Here is a 19,664-nt window from a genome sequence, read left to right as displayed (position 1 = left end):
TGAGCCAGAAACCTCAAAGTCAAGCGAGTAAGAGAGGGAGGGAGGGAGGGAGGGAGGAAGAGTGTACGTGTTGGCGAGTGAAGAGTGAGTTGTAAAGAAAAGTATCTATTTCAGTCCAGCATACTTTTTTTATTTTTTTTACAGCTTAAGAGTCAATTATTTCCACACATGCTTGTCTGGTTTGCATGAGAGAAAAAGTGAAAAAAGAAGGGAAAAAAAGGAGAGAAGGTTCCTCTTTTGTACTGTAGTTTCCATTCGGCGTTCCAGATTTGTCTTACGCCAGCTCCGCAAAGACCTGCAGAGCGACACACGAAGCGGTTTTGGATTATTTTTTAATACTTTAAAATGTTTATATTTTTGTATTGATTTTCTGTGTTTTAGAATGGTTTCACTCCCCTGCACATTGCTTGCAAGAAAAACAGAGTCAAGGTGATGGAGCTACTTCTGAAGCATGGAGCGTCTATACAGGCAGTCACTGAGGTAGGTGTGTGTGTGTGTGTGTGTGTGTGTGTGTTTGTCTTTTTCTGTAATCAGTTTTACAGCAAAAAAAAAGCTGCAGTTGAAATGTCTTCTACTTGCACTCTGTGAACTTCTGGGAGCATCACTGGAGAGAGTAGGCAGGTAGACATGATAATGCAAAAAACTAAAAACTAAGCTAATGCATTTTCTGCCTCTTTGTACTTCAGTTCCTGCACATTTCAGAGTAAAATACTCGTTTTACTCCACTGACAGCTGTAGTTAATTTGAAGATTAAAATTTGAAATACTGCACACGCTGCAAAAATCTTCATCTAAGTATCTGAGTCATGTTTGTCTGTTACTGAATAAAACTCATATTTTCTTAACCCTATCAGTCCCAGTCGGGCTTGTACACACACCGATTGAACAATTTAGCTGTCAATCAACATATCAATATTCCTGGTTCTTATGGACACAATCCACTATCACACTCAGCTATAACCCTTCTTTGTGTGCTGATCCAAGCAACATTTGATCAGTTTTTGTTTTGTTCTGTTCACCCTTATAGGAGGCTGTTATTTATTGGCTTTATATGCCTTTAATGAATTATACAGTCTAGTAGCTGTCAGAAAAGTTTGTAATTTATTAGTTATGGGGTTATTGTAAGATTATAGTAGCTGTCAGTTTCACCAAAAACCTCACAGATGTTACTGGTTAGTTGTGTTACTGTTCTGTGATGGGCTATCATATCTGACACCTTCACAGTTCAAATAAAATGCATTTTGTAAAACTTTTTTCAAGGCTGTCCCACATTTTACACACATATCATCCATTATAAATCTCCATTTACTTCAAATACATCTTCAAGGAATCCTGGTTGTTCCAGAAAGAAAATATTTGGAGCTAATAAAAGCCTTTGAGACATAACTGGAAGAAGGAAGAAAGTTTTTGGCATTAAAAGGTTAAAACAATTTGCCACTGCGGAGAGATGATTTCAGCCTCTTTAAATAGAAGTCACCTGGTCTCATGACTTTTCTTGATTCGACAGCAATCCCTTATTCTGCCTTCTTTTAAGATTCTCACAGTTGTTTCTAAAATGTTCTTGAAACAAGCTGATTTCTGTCGGAAACAAGTTGAAACCTAACTAAACTTAAGAAAAGGAGGCTTTCAGGACTCAATAACTTAATATTGTGCAGCACTAAACATAATGTCATCATGTAAAGTAAAATCAGATGCACATACTGTGACATACTGCAGACATGTTGATGCTTTATGTACATTTTACTTATTAAACTTCAGTACTTTTTCTTAAGTAACATTTTGAATGCAGGACTTGTAATTGAGTATTTCACTCATGCATTCGTCCCCTCCTCTGTGTGTCTCTTCACTCTACAGTCTGGTCTGACTCCGATCCATGTTGCAGCATTTATGGGACATGACAACATCGTCCACCAGCTAATCAACCACGGGGCTTCGCCAAACACAAGCAATGTGGTGAGTTCTACGTTTTTGTACTTTTTACTAAATTACATTTAACAGTTGTACGTACTAGTTGCTTTGTCTACACATAAAACCAGTGGTTCCCAACTGTTTTGGGCCCTTAGAAAAATGCCTCAATTCCTTTAATTTAAATAAAATATATAATGTATATAGAGTAGTTAAACTAGTTCCACCTCGACCAGCTACAACAGTAAAATTCTGCTTAGACACTGATGAATCAATGTTAACAATGTAATAATGTCCGATATAATACTATATTAGTGACAAACAAGTACTTTTACTTTTGATACATTTTGCTGATGATACTCTTGTATTTTTACTTCCAACTTTTAACTGTTTATGAAACAGTCTCAATTTTAAACTGATCACTGATTACCATCCTCGGTAAATGTACATGGCTTGTTAAAAGTGAAATAATATTGTGAATATAAATAGTAAAAAGAACTGCTTTTGAGTTCACCATATCAACTTTAAAAGGTGACGATATGTCAAATGTTGTGTTCACAACTTGTTTCTGCCACCCCCTAGTAGCTAAAAAACATCAGTATTTTTACTTGGTTGTAGTGTACTGATAACGTCTAAAATCTGCTGTCACTGGAGCAGACAGTGGAGAAAACCTCTGTAGTTCAGGAAGCAAAGAGAGAAAGTCTATTAATGCCATGTGTATGTGAGGAAAGGTCCTCACACTCTCCTCTTGTCCATCAACACTCGCCTTATAGGAGCTACAAACCCTTTACTACTGACCTTGTTAACTCTTACACACGTTAAAGAAGAATAAAGAGAAAGGGAGAGATAGATAGGAGGAAGAGTTGAAAGAGAAGAGCGGAGTAATGAGCAAACAGAGAGGGGGAAGAGAGGGGAAAGAGTGCTGCACATTCAACTCTTCAACCCCAAGTATTTGGTCGCCCACGCCGTGTCTGTGGCCAGGTTACCGTAGAAACGGAGCATTATGGGACGTCATTATGGTGAGTTGGGTGTGGAAAGCAAGGGGGTCTCTCTCTCTTTCTCTCTCTCTCTCTCTCTCTCTCTCTCTCTTTCCTCCTCCCTTTTTCTCTCTGCACATCTCAACAGAGAGGGAGTTTTGTGTGTGTTTTCATGAGGGCAGAGAAGAATTATAACTTTGGATTAACTATAAATCCCTCTTTCTCGTCTGTGTGTGTGTGTGTGTGTGTGTGTGTGTGTTTCAGAGAGGGGAGACAGCTCTCCACATGGCAGCGAGGGCAGGACAGTCAAATGTGGTCCGATATCTGATCCAGAACGGAGCCCGAGTCGATGCCACGGCCAAGGTAGACCACATGTGACATTTGAATTCAGACAAAAAATCGAAATCCATCGAAATAGAAAACACATTGAACCCATTCAGCCATTGTGTGTGTGTGTGTGTGTGTTTATGCATGTTTGTTTGAGGCACAGTAATGAGTGTGTGGTTGTGTCTCTGCACATGTCTAATTACTGAGTGACTACAGTACAGAACTATTCCTCTTGTTCTCATTGTAAGAAGAAAACTTTTTTGTAGGGAAACAACATAACGGTTGCAATCAGTTATTTGTTTGTGCATGTATACAAATATTTGTATTCACTTCAATGCATTGTAAATTTTTCTTTTTTTAGCAAGAATAAAGCAACGTCTGACTCATTATATCAGTTTGAATGTTGTAAACTGATGGTTTCTGGGATATAAATCTTTTTCATAACACATCAAAACTACAGAAATTGCACCGACTTTTAGTGCAAAGCTTAACAAACACAAACAAATCAGCTCTGTGTTGTCTCTGGATTAATGAAACATTTTTGTTTGTCGTCACCAGGACGACCAGACTCCGCTGCACATCTCAAGCCGTCTTGGTAAGCAAGACATTGTCCACCAGCTGCTGGGAAACGGAGCATGCCCAGATGCCACCACCAGCTCCGGATACACACCTTTACACCTGGCCGCCAGAGAGGGACACAAAGATGTGGCCGCAGCACTGCTGGACCAGGGAGCGAGTCTGGACATTATTACCAAGGTAAACATCACACACACACAAAGAGTATCTGATGTGACACAAATACTTCTCGGACATTGGTTGTGATAGCTGATAGGGAGAAATATTCTTTACGATACAAAATGGCAGCAAGAATTAGAACTACTTAATAACAGGAATTATTCAGCCTTACTGCTCATCTACATTTATTAGTAGCAGGCTGTTTCTTATGGCAGTAGGATCCAAAAAGCATCAGGACAGTGCTGCTTGGATCCGTAGTGAGTGCTGAGTGTTCTCGACTAAGTTGCACCAGCTAAGTGTAAGTTCTGTCCTAAGTTAGGGTGTAAAGTGGACACTAGAGGCTCAGTTAGGTTGTAACTAAATCAGCTACTAAAATTGGTTGCCACCAGGATTACTTGGGCCATTACCTATTTAGTTTTGGCATAAAGTCATAACTAAGGCAAGTAGCCAATGAGTGATGGTCATGGTGTTGGCTTTCTGGGTGGTATGAGCCACTTGGCATCATAGCACATCGTAGTAAGCTAGATTGTTATTAAATTGATTAAATATATTAATGTGTCGCAAAATAATGGTGTGAAAAAATTATACTGTGGCAGAAAAAATATATTTTTGTGACATTTTATGATTTACACTACCTTAGTGGCATGTGTAACTATGTGTAACTGTTACTTAGAGTTAAGTTGTAACTCATCTCCGCAGTGCATAAATCACAACTTAGTAATAATTTAAGTTATAACTAGGCTAAGTTTGAACGTACACACAGCTGGTGCAACAGGCTGCAGGTGTCCACATGACCAGGTAGTTGACAGTTTTAGATCCGCTACATGAGACAGATTTTGCATACTTGATGTGTTACTGCTACACTGTTTCCCAACCTTAAGGGACACTTGGACTGAGGAACACGGGTTACAGTTGACTGTGTGCCAGTTGGAGAGTTGGGTCAGAGTAACTCCTCCAGAGTCTGAAAACAATGTTCCTGGAGAGGCTTTCTTTATGCAATACCTATTTCATAACCTCCATTTCATCTGCGTAGGTAGTTTCAACACTGAGGAAAGTCCCTAAAGTCTATATACAGTCAAAAGGGGAGATGTTTCCAGGTCATTTTCAGCCATTACTGGATACTGGCAAAACAAAGGCTTTTCACAGTAGACCTCTTGAGGCTTCGTAATTCAATTCAATTTTATTGTTATAGTGCCAAATCATATCAAGTTATCTTGACATTTCACATAGAGCAGATCTAGACCGTATCCCTTATAAAATTATTTACAAAGACCCAACAATTCCCACCATGAGCATGCACTTTTAATTGAGTACACCCCTGCTGTAGGTGCATTAGTAGAGTAGATATTGTAATACATTTGGCTCAATATTCTTTTCTGTTGTTTTGTGTTTCTCCAGAAGGGCTTCACTCCTTTGCATGTGGCTGCGAAGTACGGCAAGATCGAGGTCGCCAACCTGCTGCTGCAAAAAAATGCTCCGCCTGATGCAGCTGGGAAGGTATGTTAGGACTGGTGTGTGAGAGAACGATGGTTTAAAAGAGACAAAATGAGAGAGTGAGGGAGCTCTCACATAAAGAACAGGGTGGAACAGTAAATTATTTATTCCTATATGCAACCCACACATGTGCACACTAGCACATTAGCTCTATACATGTTTGTTTACTCAAAGCTTTCACTGTATTCTCTTTGTCACCTCACTGCACTGTACACTGTCTGTATATCACCGTCTAACAATGGTTGTGTGTGTGTTCAGAGTGGACTAACTCCACTGCATGTGGCAGCACACTATGATAACCAGAAGGTGGCGCTGCTCTTGCTCAACCAGGGAGCTTCACCGCATGCTGCTGCAAAGGTAAGAGTCAGTCAAAGGATGTTCCTTAATGCATTAATGCACCGAAACCTCTCTCCCTCTCTCTTTGGCTCTGGGTGAAAGCAGGCTGACCTAGTTTCAGTCACCCACATAGTGAAAACGCCTGAGCGAAGCATTGTGATTGGCTGGTTGGATTCCCCTTCCACTCTAACAGCATCTATCCAGAAAGAGCTGCCACTGAAATTAGCTAGGCCCCAATAACTCCTATTCCCTGATAGAATATTGAATAAGTCAGTGTTTTCATGCGACGACCTTCGATGAGACAAGAATGTTTGCAAATTTAGCAAATATCTGGAGATAAACTCTAAAAAACTGTATGTAAAGTGCTTAAAATGTAGTTCTACAGCCCTTAGTAATGCAAATTTTGAGAGGATAAAGCAGTCTCCATCAGTCAAAAGAATAACAGCAGTGACATGTCGATATAAAGAAAACTGAGCTGTAAGACAAGGTATTTTTCTGACATATGACAATATTGCAACTTTATCAAAAATTACATATAAGATGATCAAACTGATGTTAAATAAAAATAAATAAAAAAGATGAGAACATCAACCTCACTCATTCAGCAGCCAGTTAGCTTAGCTTAGCATAAACAGGTCAGCGGCAAGTTTGCTGTTCTACAGGGATGATTTCTTGGTTCAGCAGCTTAACTTCATGAACCTCCTGAAAAAAGTTACTGCTCCCAGCCAAAAAATAATCTGGCATGAAACCACGTTTAAAACGGCAAGTTGTTGTTTTTACAGTCCGGTTTTTGTACGCATTACACAAACAATATAACGTGTTATTTAGTTAGCTTTAGAGGCGTTGGAAGGCAGATTTTGTTACCTTCAGATAGAGCCAGGCTAGCTGTTTCCCCCTGTTTCCAGTCTTTGTGCTAAGCTAAGCTATATTTAACATACAGATATGAGAGTGGTATTCCCAAGCAACACACTTCTGTAAAGATAACACAATATGATGAAATCTTCACAGTGTAAGACCTACAATTCTTTATGACTCACCTGAAAATGCACATGATTTATGAATGAAGCAAGTGTTATTTTGTTTAAATTGAATCTAATTTCAGAAAATTCTGTATCTTGACCTTGCTGCATGTGAGTGGACGATGGTGTAAGAAAATAACAAAGAAACACCCCTCTCTTGTTTTTCTGTAACCAGAACGGTTACACACCACTCCACATTGCAGCCAAGAAGAATCAGATGGAGATAACCACCACGTTACTGGAGTACGGTGCCTCCACCAACACAGAAACACGCCAGGGGATCACTCCTCTGCACCTCGCGGCACAGGAAGGCAACGTGGACATAGTGACACTGCTGCTGGCTCGAGACGCTCCAATAAACAAGGGCAATAAGGTCTGTGTGTAAAAACTGGTGTGTGGGTTTTACAGCCAGATTTACAGTGCGTTTGTGTGTCTATTTTCAACTTGTGTTTGATTGCCAGGGCCTTACCCAAAGCTCAGTTATTTAGGCTTTTAGTATGAAGCATCTGCATTAAGTGTTAAGTTTCCTTTATTGTAACTTAATAGCTATCAAAAAACGAATCTGCTTCGAGTTATTTCTGTTGGCATTGGGTTTATGATGTTTCTAGCATGGGTGTGTCAATGTCTGTTCTCTTGTAATTTCCTACCATATTGCACAGACCTGTCAAGCTTTATTTATCTACCTCTGGATTATATTGTACCTTGTAATCAACACCTTTCTATCCCTCTGTCTCTCTCTGTTTGCACATCTGTCTTGTTTCTGTTTCTATATTTGATTCTCTTTGTGTATTTAACTCTGTATATTTGACCGTCTCTAACTCTCTGTTCTCAGTCCGGTCTGACTCCGCTCCACCTGGCTGCCCAGGAGGATAAAGTCAACGTTGCCGAGGTCTTAGTCAACCAGGGAGCTACTATAGACCCTGAGACCAAGGTAATGCTACTAGTCTCTACTTGCTCAGAGCTCACCAGGACTTGCTTGACATCCTGTCGCATATTTAAACAGACAAAGAAGACGCAATACTATTACCAATGACCAGATGATCTAATCACATTATGCAAATTATTTTCTGCATCATCAGCTGGGATACACTCCTCTTCATGTGGCCTGTCACTATGGCAACGTGAAGATGGTCAATTTCCTGCTGAAAAATCAGGCCAAGGTCAACGCCAAGACCAAGGTAAGCATTTAGTGTTTGTGTGTTTCCTTTAGTTCTGTGTGCAGAGGAGATTTGGGCAGTTTAATGTTTGCAGGCAGCATACATTCACTGTATGTCAGTGGGTGGAGAATTAATGTATTTTGTTTGCTGTGTGAGGGTTTTCTAACTCTAACCTTTGTCTCTTTTTCCCTCCTCTGCAGAACGGTTACACGCCTCTCCATCAGGCTGCACAGCAGGGACACACGCACATCATCAACTTGCTGCTACATCACGGAGCATCGCCCAACGAACTCACAGCCGTTAGTACACACAGACTCTACAGTATACACATTATACACACAGACCTTCACAAGTACCAAAAGTACCAAATATACTAGTTTCCATACAGTGACTAAGACGTGAAACAGCTGTGATGATTACATTTTTAGTCCACACAATAAATGCACCCCTGATGCTGTTCCAAACCTCTTTCTCTCTCTCTCTCTCTCTTTTGTGTTTTATTCATTTATTTTGTCCAGAATGGGAACAGTGCTCTGTCCATTGCCAGGAGGCTCGGCTACATCTCTGTAGTTGACACACTCAAAGTGGTCACAGAGGAAACTTTGACCACTCAGGTACATATGTGTTTCTGAGAGTGTTAACTGAATAGTGTAATAATGTTCTCCGAATCCTTCCCCCTTTTGTCATATAAAACAATGTCTGCATCATTTGACATTTTAAACTCCAGCCTTAATTCCTTTTAAAACGCAGGTGACTAAAAAATGTCCGCAGTTACCATAAATTCTCAAATGGCAGCCAAGGCCATTATTCTGCCTTTATGCCTTTATTCCTACAGTTCACAGTTACTTTAAGTATATTTTATAAGCAGGCCCAACACTGAACCTGTGCCTGCAGAATTAAGACGACACTTCAGCAGATTTTCCTGCAGATTTTAAACAAATAGAGACACTGTTTTTAAAACTCAGAAGTTTATTCTATCAGAATGATTGTTGTGTGATGCTTCAGTTACCATTAAGGTCAAAGTTAATGGTGCAGTGACACTTTGTTTAGAACTGTTAGTGATTAAATATAATCTCAAATTCAAAAGTTCTATAAACTCTACTAAATATTTCTTTCAGCCTGCTTGAGGTAATTTTAAATAATTTTAGGTTGTATTGTGTGTGTTTATTTTTGCTCAAAATTTTGTGATCGTAAATGAATATTGTCTATCACATTACACGAAAAAAAATATTATATCACCACTAAAAATTAAATAGAAAAAGAAAAATCACCAGATTGGGGTTGATTATAAGTATATTTTATCATATTTTATTAATCTTGATAAATTCAGCATGCTGTACATACCCACCACTCTGCTGCTAAGCTTCTCTTTTTAGTAGAAAAACTGTTCTCAGTCACTAATTAACTGGAGTTGGGTCTATTTTGACGTTTTTCATTCTAAATTAAGCTGGCGTTAATAATACATATGACTTCCTTCAACAATGTGTCAAATTAAAAGCCTTCCAGTGGCTCATAGAGCACAACTCTCCTGTTTCCTGGTGGGTTTTTAATGTGAAACATCAGCAGGGAGCATTGAATTTTATATCATGGTACCTTAACGCCAATAAAGTTTAGGCAATTGGAAGTAATGAAGGAAAGCAGTATAAAGGAGAGAAACTTGAATTAGTATTGTGGAAATTTACCATGTGAACCATTAAAGCACAGGTTATTCCACTTCCACAGCCTTTATTTGTTCATGTGAGACTTCTTTTAATGGGTACATTTCACATGTAAGTCACCATTGACACCTTATTAAGAGCATGTCTCTGTTCGACAGACTGTGATAGAGAAGCACAAGATGAACGTTCCAGAGACCATGAACGAGGTGCTGGACATGTCCGATGACGAAGGTAAAGATTCAATTTATTGATGTGTAAATCTGTTTTACTTTAAATCTATCCAAACCGGCTCTCCCCGTGCAACCTGAGCCCAGTCACAAAATCCTGGAAAGACAGCCAAAGTCTATAAAATCAGTCACATTTGGCTTTTGGGCAATGAGATCCCATGTGCTGGTCCCGTGGTTTGCCAAATTTCCCCATTGTTGTCAAGGAAACAGTTATTTTGTTGTTGTTGTGAAATTCAGGTTAAAAAGCCAACGTAATTTCTTTCCATCATGAACTTATTTCATTTGATTTCATCATTTGACATTTTAGTTACAATCATGACGATTTAAGCCTTTATTTTCAAATTTACAGCCATTGAAAATGTACAGTAATCACTTTGTTTTCACTTCTTATGATTTTTCCATATTTTTTGGTTCCCTTCTTCTCTCTAACCCTCCCCTCCATCCCAATCACACAGTCTGTAAAGCCAATGTCCCCGAAATGATCACAGAGGACTATATATCTGATGTGGAAGAAGGTATTTTTCATCTTTTCTTCATTTTTTTGTTCTTTAAATCCTCATTTCATACCTCTTTCTGTATGTCAATCCTCTGTTCTTAACATTTCCAATCTCTGCTTTTTCATTTTCACTTAAATCTTTCAAGTGCTGTCAAGATTTGTATGTACTTTATTTAATTACTATAATAAGTGGTAAAAGTACCATGATGCAATTGCGTTCTAGTAAAGATTGCATGTGCACAAAGATAGATAGATAGGTAGATACTTTATTTATCCCAAGGGAAATTCAAGAACGCTGGTATCATGTGTGGTACCCCGTACTGTACGAGGACGCTTTCAGCTGCTGCTTCCTGTCCGACTCTCTCATGATGTGTTGTTGTAAAACCTCCTGTATTTTCATGCATTGAAATGCAGGGAATATGTCTTTCTTCTGGTTGCCATGCCAACTGTCTGCATATGGCGTTGTGGAGTGTGTGTAACAGATTTCTTTTCATGGCGTGGAGTAGACGGCGCACAACACAAGCCTTTGTCTTCGGTGGCTTGTCAGTGACGCTTCCATTGTAGTTTCACACATTTGGGCCAAAGCAAACACGGTGTCAGCTGCTGGAGTGTGTGTGTGTGTGTGTATGTGTGTGTGTGTCTGTGTGTGCGCGTTTACTTTGTGTATCTCTTTTTCTCATGGTCTCGAGTGTGGCTCAAAAGTGGCTGAACTTGAACTCCATACTGACTGGGGGAGGAAAGGATTGATATATTGAGATTTTCCAGTCAATAGTTTGTTTCATTTTCACTCTGCCCTCCGGTGTTTTTGCTACACAGTCTGCATTGATGGTAAAGAATAGCGGGCTTTCATTTTTAGGTAGTCACATGTTTCTAGCTGTCTGCAGTTTTTATTCCTGCGAAAAGTCAGCAGCCTGCAGAAATCCACATGTCCTCGAAACTGTTGATTTTCCCACAATTGTTAAGCATGCATATGGAGCGATATCATGAGATTACCAGGTGTGCCGTAGTTTCGACTGGTCGGAGGCAACTTCTGCTGCTGTCGTTTATATTTAACACACTATATATGCAATATAATGTAACACACTGTAAATCTCTTTGTAGAACGGCCTGTGTGCAGGATGTCATAAAGTTAGCATCTGTGCCATGAATTATGGCTCTTTGCTTGAATATTTAGTGATTTTCTTTCTGCTGTAGTGAATCATACTTGCAATAGATGGGAAAAAGGAAAAAAAAGTAGATGGAAAATGTGTCTTTTGCATAATGAGATAAGCATTTTATATTTATATTATTATAAGATATTCCAGGGGTTCAAAAAAAGAAAATGTTTGAAGGTGTATTTCTGCTTTGTTTAAACAGAAATGGATGTTGGAAATATCTGCATCAGCTATTCCTGTAAGTCTAATGGCGATCTCGCTGTAACTAACTTCAATAACCAGTCTGAAGTGGCGCAGCTGAACTGATGCAACTAAACTCTGCGTGTGTTTCTTATATTCCATGTATACTGATGCGCATGTTCGCTCTCACACTGAATTTGTTGTTGTTTTTGTTGTAGCGCTTTAGTGGAGTGTCCATCTTTCGCTCTGGATCTAAAAATATATGAAGTGTAACTCTAGGCACACGAATACACACTCACAAGCCCACATACCAGCAGCAGTAACAGCAATGATTAACATCTCCAATAACACACACACAGTCCATGATCTAAATCAGGACCCACAAACCCTGTGCAGTCTTTTGTAAACGGTTGGCTATCCAAAGAGTTTTCCCAGAGTTGTAAAGTAAATTCATATTTAGTCAGCGTGGATATAAAACCTGAATCATGAGATAACTTAACTATTTACAAGGCAATAACATAGTTACGACATGTTGGCTGATAGCTGTTTAGATGTTTTGTACTTATTAATCATCTGTTTCTAGTGTTGATTTTAGGCGAAGATCCAAAATCTGTTGTGTGTTTTCCTTCTTGGCCCTTCATGTCTGTCTTTGGTTTTGACATTTCATATTCTAAATATAACACCTGCTATTTAAAAAAAGGCATTTAAAAGTAAACGCAGCACCATCAATAATAAGGCAATGGCTCATTTGTTAAACTGTCACCACAATAATCTTATATTGATGGTTTACGTTTGGGCTCGAGTCAGACTTAAGACTTAAAATGAGGGCTTGAGACTTGACTCAGTTGAGACTTGTTTCCCTTAAGACTTGAGCTGAGACTCTAAGCTTGCAGAGCCACTAACCTTGGATCTGGTGTTCTCAGCTATGTAAAGAAAAAAAGTTTAATGGTCAGCACTCTGACCCGAAAGATTTGCACCTTGACTTGTAATTTCCTTACAAGAACTTGAGACTGGACTTGCTATAAAGGATTTGAGAGTTTGCTTGATACATTAAAGTCTGTTTCCAGATGTTGGGATGTACTAGTACATATTTATTTATTTATTAATGATTTATTGGATAGGTACAGATTGATAAAGTACAGTGCTATGATAGGAGTAGTCCTTGGAAATTTCCCTGTGCCAGATGGGTCTGATAAAGTTTTGGTCGCAATCTAAGTGGATTTTAAGGTTTATTTGTTACATGTTTACTATGTGTAATATAATGTGCTCCTAGACTAGTATGAAAAGTAAGAATTAGAAAAAACAAATGTGAAAGAGAAAAATTCAAGAAAAACATAATTACATAATTGTAAAAGAAAAAGAAAAAGAAACAAAAAGTAATATGTACAAATGTCGCAAGTGCAAACATGCAATGTGCAGGACAGTAAAAAACTAGTGGCCAGTGTATTCAGCCTCATTTTAATGGTGTGTTCCAGTTGGCTGGTTTGAGGTTGTCAGTCGAAGCAGCACTCACACTGCCAGAAATTTGTTACAGTTAGCCGTCATTGTCTCACATTGTAATTTAGGACCACAGTTTTTGAACTGATGAACAAAAATTTTACCTCATTTTTCTCACATTTGATAGGTTTCCTGCACAGTGCATGATGGTCTTTACTCTGACAGACTGGAGATCTCCCCAAAAGTCTTATAACCAGTTCTGTTAGATGCTCTGAATTTTATTATTTGTCTCATGAAGAACAGTTACATTTATTAAGACAGACTGACCGCATCAGGCTGTGACAGCTGCAAGCAGCCGCATCAATCCCGGCAGGAGTTGTTCAGGAAATCCTTTTTGGATGCAGAGTAATAAACTTCTGCAATCACTGTCACACTGTCAAGTTGTTACACAGACTGGAAGGAAGATTTCACAGATAGATAAACAAGCAGACAGACAGGTAGAGCAAGGAAATAAAAAAAAGGAATTAAAGAGACAGACAGGACAATAATATATATAAAAACAGTGTACAAATCAGAAAGTATAAAGATCATAAAAAGAGTTAAGGAGTGAAGTGAGGATATATACTGTACTCTACGTACTCCTATTGACGGTGCATAGGTAGAGTTTAGATGTTAGACAACTTAGCCTGAGTCACACACCCACTTACTATTTCTGTCCTGCAGTGAGCTCTAGGTGTCTGTTCTGTAACTCACACACACACACTGGATAATCCCAGAGCAGGGTGGGTAGGCGGGAGAAAGCTGATCTGTTTGTGTGAGCGCCGGGCTGTGAAAGAGAGATAGACAGTGTGTGCAGGAGAGAGCGACAGAGAGTTGAAGGAGTCGAAGAAAGTTAGTTCAGGGTGAAATCCTGCAGACCGGACTGAATGAAGTGCTTTAAAGCGGGAGGTGAGTGTCTGCCCGGCTCAGGAGGGCTTTGCTGCCGTTCAGGGTGAAACGAGAAGGGGGTCCCGGAGAATGAACTGGAATGTCGCCAGATGGGGTCTGTAAAGTGTGTGGGTGTCAGGGAGAAGTTTAGGGGGGAAAGGGGTGCTTGTAGCACAAGGGGATGAGGGGGACCCAGGAAAGGGGTGGGCGGGGGGTCCTCTCCGAGTGGCTTGGTGGTTGCTGGAATGCCTTCCTTTTCTTTTTCTCTTCGTATTCTGCATGTGGTTGTGTGACTGCCTCTCCCTCTCCAACTCCTCCTCTCCTCCCTTCTCTCTTTCAACTCTGTGGTCACCGGTTCATCAGTAGGCTAGGATCTACAGTACCTCTGAGGGGAATAACATGCTGCTAACTGTTTTCCTAGGCCTGTAACGTATGTTTCAACTCTTTAACCACTCTTTTTTTGTGTAGCTTGAATGGTGTGTTTGCTGTGATGACACTGAGTTCTGCTGTGTGGAGTGTTTTTATTCACCTTAACTGGAAACAATGTGGCGTACATGAATCTGTCATCAGTCAAACTTTTCACTTCCGTAGATGTAAAAAGCTGTTATTGCTATTACTGTTAGCTCGCTCAACTAACCTGATCTGAAAAGTTACTGACAGCAGCACTTTTTATTGTTTGCAAGTTTGACTGGTAACATTTTTTTGTCCCTTTGAGACAAAAAGCCTTTAGTGACAGCAAGACTTTTGTTTGTGTGTGTTTAAGCTGAACTGGAAAACAGCCTCAGGGTAGAGGCTGCATTGATCTGTCTGTCTAAAAGAGCCGCTCTGTTATGGTCTGCATAGACAACAGAAACAAGAAACACAGAGAGAAGATTCAAATTTGCATTCATAGAATTTACCGCCCATTAAAGCTAGTCTGCCACAGATCAGTGCTGAGGATAATGAAGCAGGATATGAGTACTGGACAGTAGTTACTGAGTGAGCGAAGAGCTTTACTCATTCATTCTCTGTAGGCTACGTTCACACTGCAGGAAAAATTGGCTCAAATTAGATTTTTTTGTATCACATGGAATCAGATCTCTTCCCATTCTGATGTCCAATAATTTCATAAATCAGATACAGGTCTGATTTTTTTTTTGCCTTGTGACCTCAGTGTGAACTCTAGATCAAAATTCATCATAATTCTGCTCTGGCGGGACTCACTCTGTGAATGTAGACATGGAAGGCGGCTGTGATGGAGGTTGGCAGTGAAGGGATAGTGAGGTGTTAGACCTTGTAAGTATTTATAGACACTTATCCACAAGCAAAGCTTAAGGATCAAAACTAGTTCTAGCAGCCATTGCTCCACTAAAACCCATAATTAAAAATTGTCGCCTCCTCACATATTTGCTGGCTTCCACTGCACATCAAGCTTATAAATTTAAAGTTTTGGTCACACATCGGCCACAGACGAGAGAAACCAACTCTCATTAACAGATGAAAAGATGCTTTCTTTCTGTAACCTTTCTTTTGCCCTGTGTGTTTTCAACCGGCAGGTGACGATGCAATGACGGGGGACACAGATAAGTATCTGGCCCCCCAGGACCTGCGGGAGCTGGGGGACGACTCGCTCCCTCAGGAGGGCTACATGGGCTTCAGCGTTGGTGCACGGTCACAGAGGTAAGACACACCTCAGTTGATAATCAATATTATGACTCTTTCTAAGTTTGTTAAAGCAAATTTAGCATTTTAATATTATATTGTAATGACATACAGTACAGCTCTCACAAAATGAGAAGATTGTCAGTGACCTCTGGAGAGTTCATGGGGGAGGTGTAAATGTCAGTCACACTGGCATTTAAAATGGCAAAATATAGAGACAGGGGTCCAGCTTTGGTGAACCTCTGTCGATTCACTCTGTCAACCAATAGCAAACCATTTGATTCTGACCTTTGAGGGAGTCCAAAATGGAGAATGCTATGGTAGCTCTTAGCTGTGTTATACCATAAACATCTCTTTTGAGTAAATGGTGTGAACCTATTGTTCTGTTAGCGAGAAGGCTAATAAGCTTGTCAACTGACAGTTAGCCAAGCTTCCACAACCACATATATATTTAACAAAGACGTGGAAGTCTGTGCCACTTTCTGGTGTGACTGGATCAGGTGGTTGTAGATAAAAATCATTAATTGCTTTGCAGCACAAAAGGAAATTGATACAGTATAAAACAGGAAATTGGCCACCACTCTCCTTGTTCAAAAAATAGAGAAAACCTTTTGCCAAAGAATTAGAGTGCTCTCTTAGACAGGAAGCAACAGGGTTTATGGAAATTGTGGTCTTTTTTTATTGCTGGCATGTTATATACATTCCCACCATGGTCTTCTTTCTTTATGGTAATTACAGTTTACCAAAGTATCACAATTAATTTGATGGATACACTGAAGTTTGTACATGAAGAGTCTTTTCCCAAGTTCCAAGAAACACAATAATTTCTCAATAGTCATCCAGACATTAATAGGATGACAGGGTTACACCAGACACATGAATTAGTCTGTAAAAGCACAAGAAAGGTCTTGTGAAAGCTCATGATCTATAAACCAACTTAAAGAGTCATCGATTCACAGAGCGTTGGAGTAAATGCATGTTTCTTGAGTAGTTTAATATGAAGTTTATGCGTGACATAGCAGCAAAGCCATACATTATTCTGACCTCCGACCAGAGACACACACACACATTTTCCTCTCACCAGTGAGAGGTCATAGTTCGCTCTCGGTGGTTGTTGGACTCCCACAAAAATATTGACACACCGCTTAAAAGGGAGGGGTTATTGAATATCTGAGGGGTGACACACATGGACACTGAGCCACAGGAAATTAGAAACATGTTCGATTCTGTGGCCTTGAGCGCTGGGTTAGATCAACACACGCTGTTTGAGTGGGGTGGGATGTGCATGTGTGTTAGTGTGTGTGAGGTCAGGCGAAGCTCAGAATTGGTTTAACAAATTGCTGGTCCGCTGTAGGTGTGAGCTCAAATAACTTCCACATCAGTCAATTCAGGAAGGGAATTATCTACAAAATATCTATCAGGGAGTTGACAGAAGGTTGTATTTATGTCATGTAACTGTGTTGTTTGTTTTTCTCAGTGCTCATTCTGTGTTTGAGGTTTTCAACATTGCTAATAGTTTATCTTTTTGAACATCACAAAAAGCAGAACATACATACCATGAAGTTGTGACGTGGGAGGAGCTGTTTGGTCCAGAGGTTTTCCTGCTGTAGATTAAACATTTTAAGTTTTATTATTAGGTATTATTATCAAGATTTCTTCCATGTTCCTCGGCATAGAAACACATAAAAATCTCATATAAAAATTTAGTGCTACTACAGTTTTATGTTATGGCCATCAGTTGTAATTATTTCTTCTTAACTCCTGGGAAATTTTGTAATAATCTAAATGCTGCAATACCCATTAGCCCCAGCAAAAAAGCTGATGAATATATAGTAGTAGGGCAGCTAAAGAGCCAGATATTTAAGTCTATCTTTAGTGGAGTAAAACATAGCTAAAGGGAGAGTGAATATTAGACTTACATCCATCAGTTTGTTAGAAACAAGACTCCAAAGTAATGCTAAGGTTGCTCCGCTGCTGGATGTGTAAACTGGCAACTGTTTGCTAACACGTTTGCTGTAACAGCTTTATAAGGTGATTATATGTCAGTGTGGCGTTTACAGCTTTTTCTGCTGTGCCCAAATAAATCAGTTAATGCAGCTTTAAATTTCTGCATATACACAGGCGTTAATATTGTCTAATGCAGTTTTGTTTGTTCTGATGATTTAACCAAAAGTTTGATGCCCCTTTCAAGCCTTGGAAGTGCCCAAAATATTAGTCACAGACTCAGAGAGACACATCTGGAACTGAAAATAACTCCTCCCTCTTCACAACTCTATAATAAATCTTTGAAATTTAAATAATTAAGTGTACATGTGGGGACACTGAGTTTGTTATTAAATTAGTTATAAATTGGAAATGTGTTACAAGCTTCAGTTAGCCAGTGAGCAGTCAGGGGGCCGGGCAGGTCCGACGGGGTGTGGTGAGACAGTCAGGCAGCATCAGGCATCATTCTACCAACCTGCATCTCTGCTCTGGCTTTTCTCCTCTCTGCATCTCTCTATCCACTCCTCTGTTCATGATCTTTTGTTCTCTCCTCATGTCCGTTCTTAATGTTAGTCCCAAAGTCAGGTAAGACTAAAGGCATGAAGGGGCCTTCCCAAACCTCCCCCTATACCTCCCCACCCATTCCACCCCCGTCCCTCCCCTGACAACCCCAGCCTCCAGTCACTATCAATTTCATGACTTTGTGGTCCAATGTAATACATATTTACTGTGTATGTTTGACTACTAACTTAATGATTTTTTACGAGTTTTTAATGAGTTTTGTATGTTTTGTAACACGTTTGTATGTTAACATCAGACACTGTGTTGTGTACTGTGGTTCACTTGTGTGATCTTTATGTCTGATTTCTTTCAGTTGAAAACAGTTCTGCTGTGTTCCTTGCTTGTAGAGAATAGCCTGCTTTTGTTTTTGGTTGTGGTTACTGTATCATTAATGCCTGGGTCTTTGTGGGCTTGCCACAAAGGTGGAGCTTTGCATCGTTTTGGTTTCTGTGTGGAATATTCCTTCATCGAGCTTCCAGGGACCTGAACTGATATATCTTTAGGCAATTAGCTATTGCCTTCATCAGTTTAGTGTCATACAGTTACCACAAATAACGGACAGTGCAGAGTATTCTCACTGTATGTTGTCAAGCACTGTTACCTTTGAGGAAGATATGTACATTTCAATCAAAAATGTACATTTACGCACATTAAAACATATTTAATAGAGAAAATACTATGTATTTATCTTGAAAAGAAACAATAATTTCATCTTTTTTTGTTTTTGGCATACACTGGCATACATTTATTGTTTTGTATATTAGGGGTATAAAACACAAACCTGAATTTGTAATCTAAAAGATGATTTTCAACCCTGTTATCTTAGGATAAGTTATAGAAGATTTAAAATGCCTAAATTAAAACAAATCAAACAAAAAAATAATGTGTAATACAATACACATTATTATATGTGATTTTCAATGTATGCATTTACTGTGCTATAATTATATGAAAAACTTACATGAAAAGGACAGTTCTTCAGCCCTTTGTCTTCAATAACAAAAGCATATGTGTTTCATTGTGACATGAGATTTCCATGCCACAATAAAATCAAATCACATTACAGGAAGAGTGAAGAACTGTGTTGCATTTCAGTGATGTCCACAAGTGGTGAGGTGCATGGCACAAGCTGATTGTAGCTGGTGTTTAATTTAGGCATTTTAGATCTTCCATAATAATTACATCTGCATTTCTCATACATTATTTCAAAGCTAACGACATAAGCAGGATCACTGAGATACAGTTGTCTGTGAACTTTTCAGTTTTGTCCTTAAATTAGGAAGATTAATGTAATTGACATGATTAAAAAAAGTCTTTATTTTAAAGTAACAAGGTAACAGGGTTATTATCTCATTATCTCAAAAACAGAACCCTTTGTTTTCTTGAGATAATAACCTTGTTATTACTGTGCTATTCATATTTTTGAGTAAAAATTATATATATATATATAT

The 19,664-nt window shown here is 39.2% G+C and overlaps 1 protein-coding gene across 1 annotated transcript in view; it reads left to right on the top strand.

The window, feature by feature from the left end:
* The window catches only part of LOC118326109 (ankyrin-3-like), a gene marked incomplete in the record, with an annotated part of 136,512 nt that overhangs the window by 75,876 nt on the left and 40,972 nt on the right, over positions 1-19,664 (top strand). The window contains 15 exon segments of the mRNA XM_035659026.1: positions 382-480; positions 1,854-1,952; positions 3,146-3,244; positions 3,767-3,964; positions 5,342-5,440; positions 5,696-5,794; positions 6,968-7,165; positions 7,625-7,723; positions 7,872-7,970; positions 8,150-8,248; positions 8,468-8,563; positions 9,766-9,838; positions 10,290-10,349; positions 11,687-11,722; positions 15,564-15,687. Coding sequence (XP_035514919.1) covers positions 382-480; positions 1,854-1,952; positions 3,146-3,244; positions 3,767-3,964; positions 5,342-5,440; positions 5,696-5,794; positions 6,968-7,165; positions 7,625-7,723; positions 7,872-7,970; positions 8,150-8,248; positions 8,468-8,563; positions 9,766-9,838; positions 10,290-10,349; positions 11,687-11,722; positions 15,564-15,687 — 1,577 coding nt within the window.

The sequence above is a fragment of the Morone saxatilis genome, unplaced genomic scaffold (genome assembly GCF_004916995.1).
Source record: "Morone saxatilis isolate NCDOM2014 unplaced genomic scaffold, NCSU_SB_2.0 Contig1, whole genome shotgun sequence".
NCBI lineage: Eukaryota > Metazoa > Chordata > Actinopteri > Moronidae > Morone > Morone saxatilis.
Note: the sequence above shows the minus strand (reverse complement) of the source record. Positions and strands in the feature narration are given on the sequence as shown.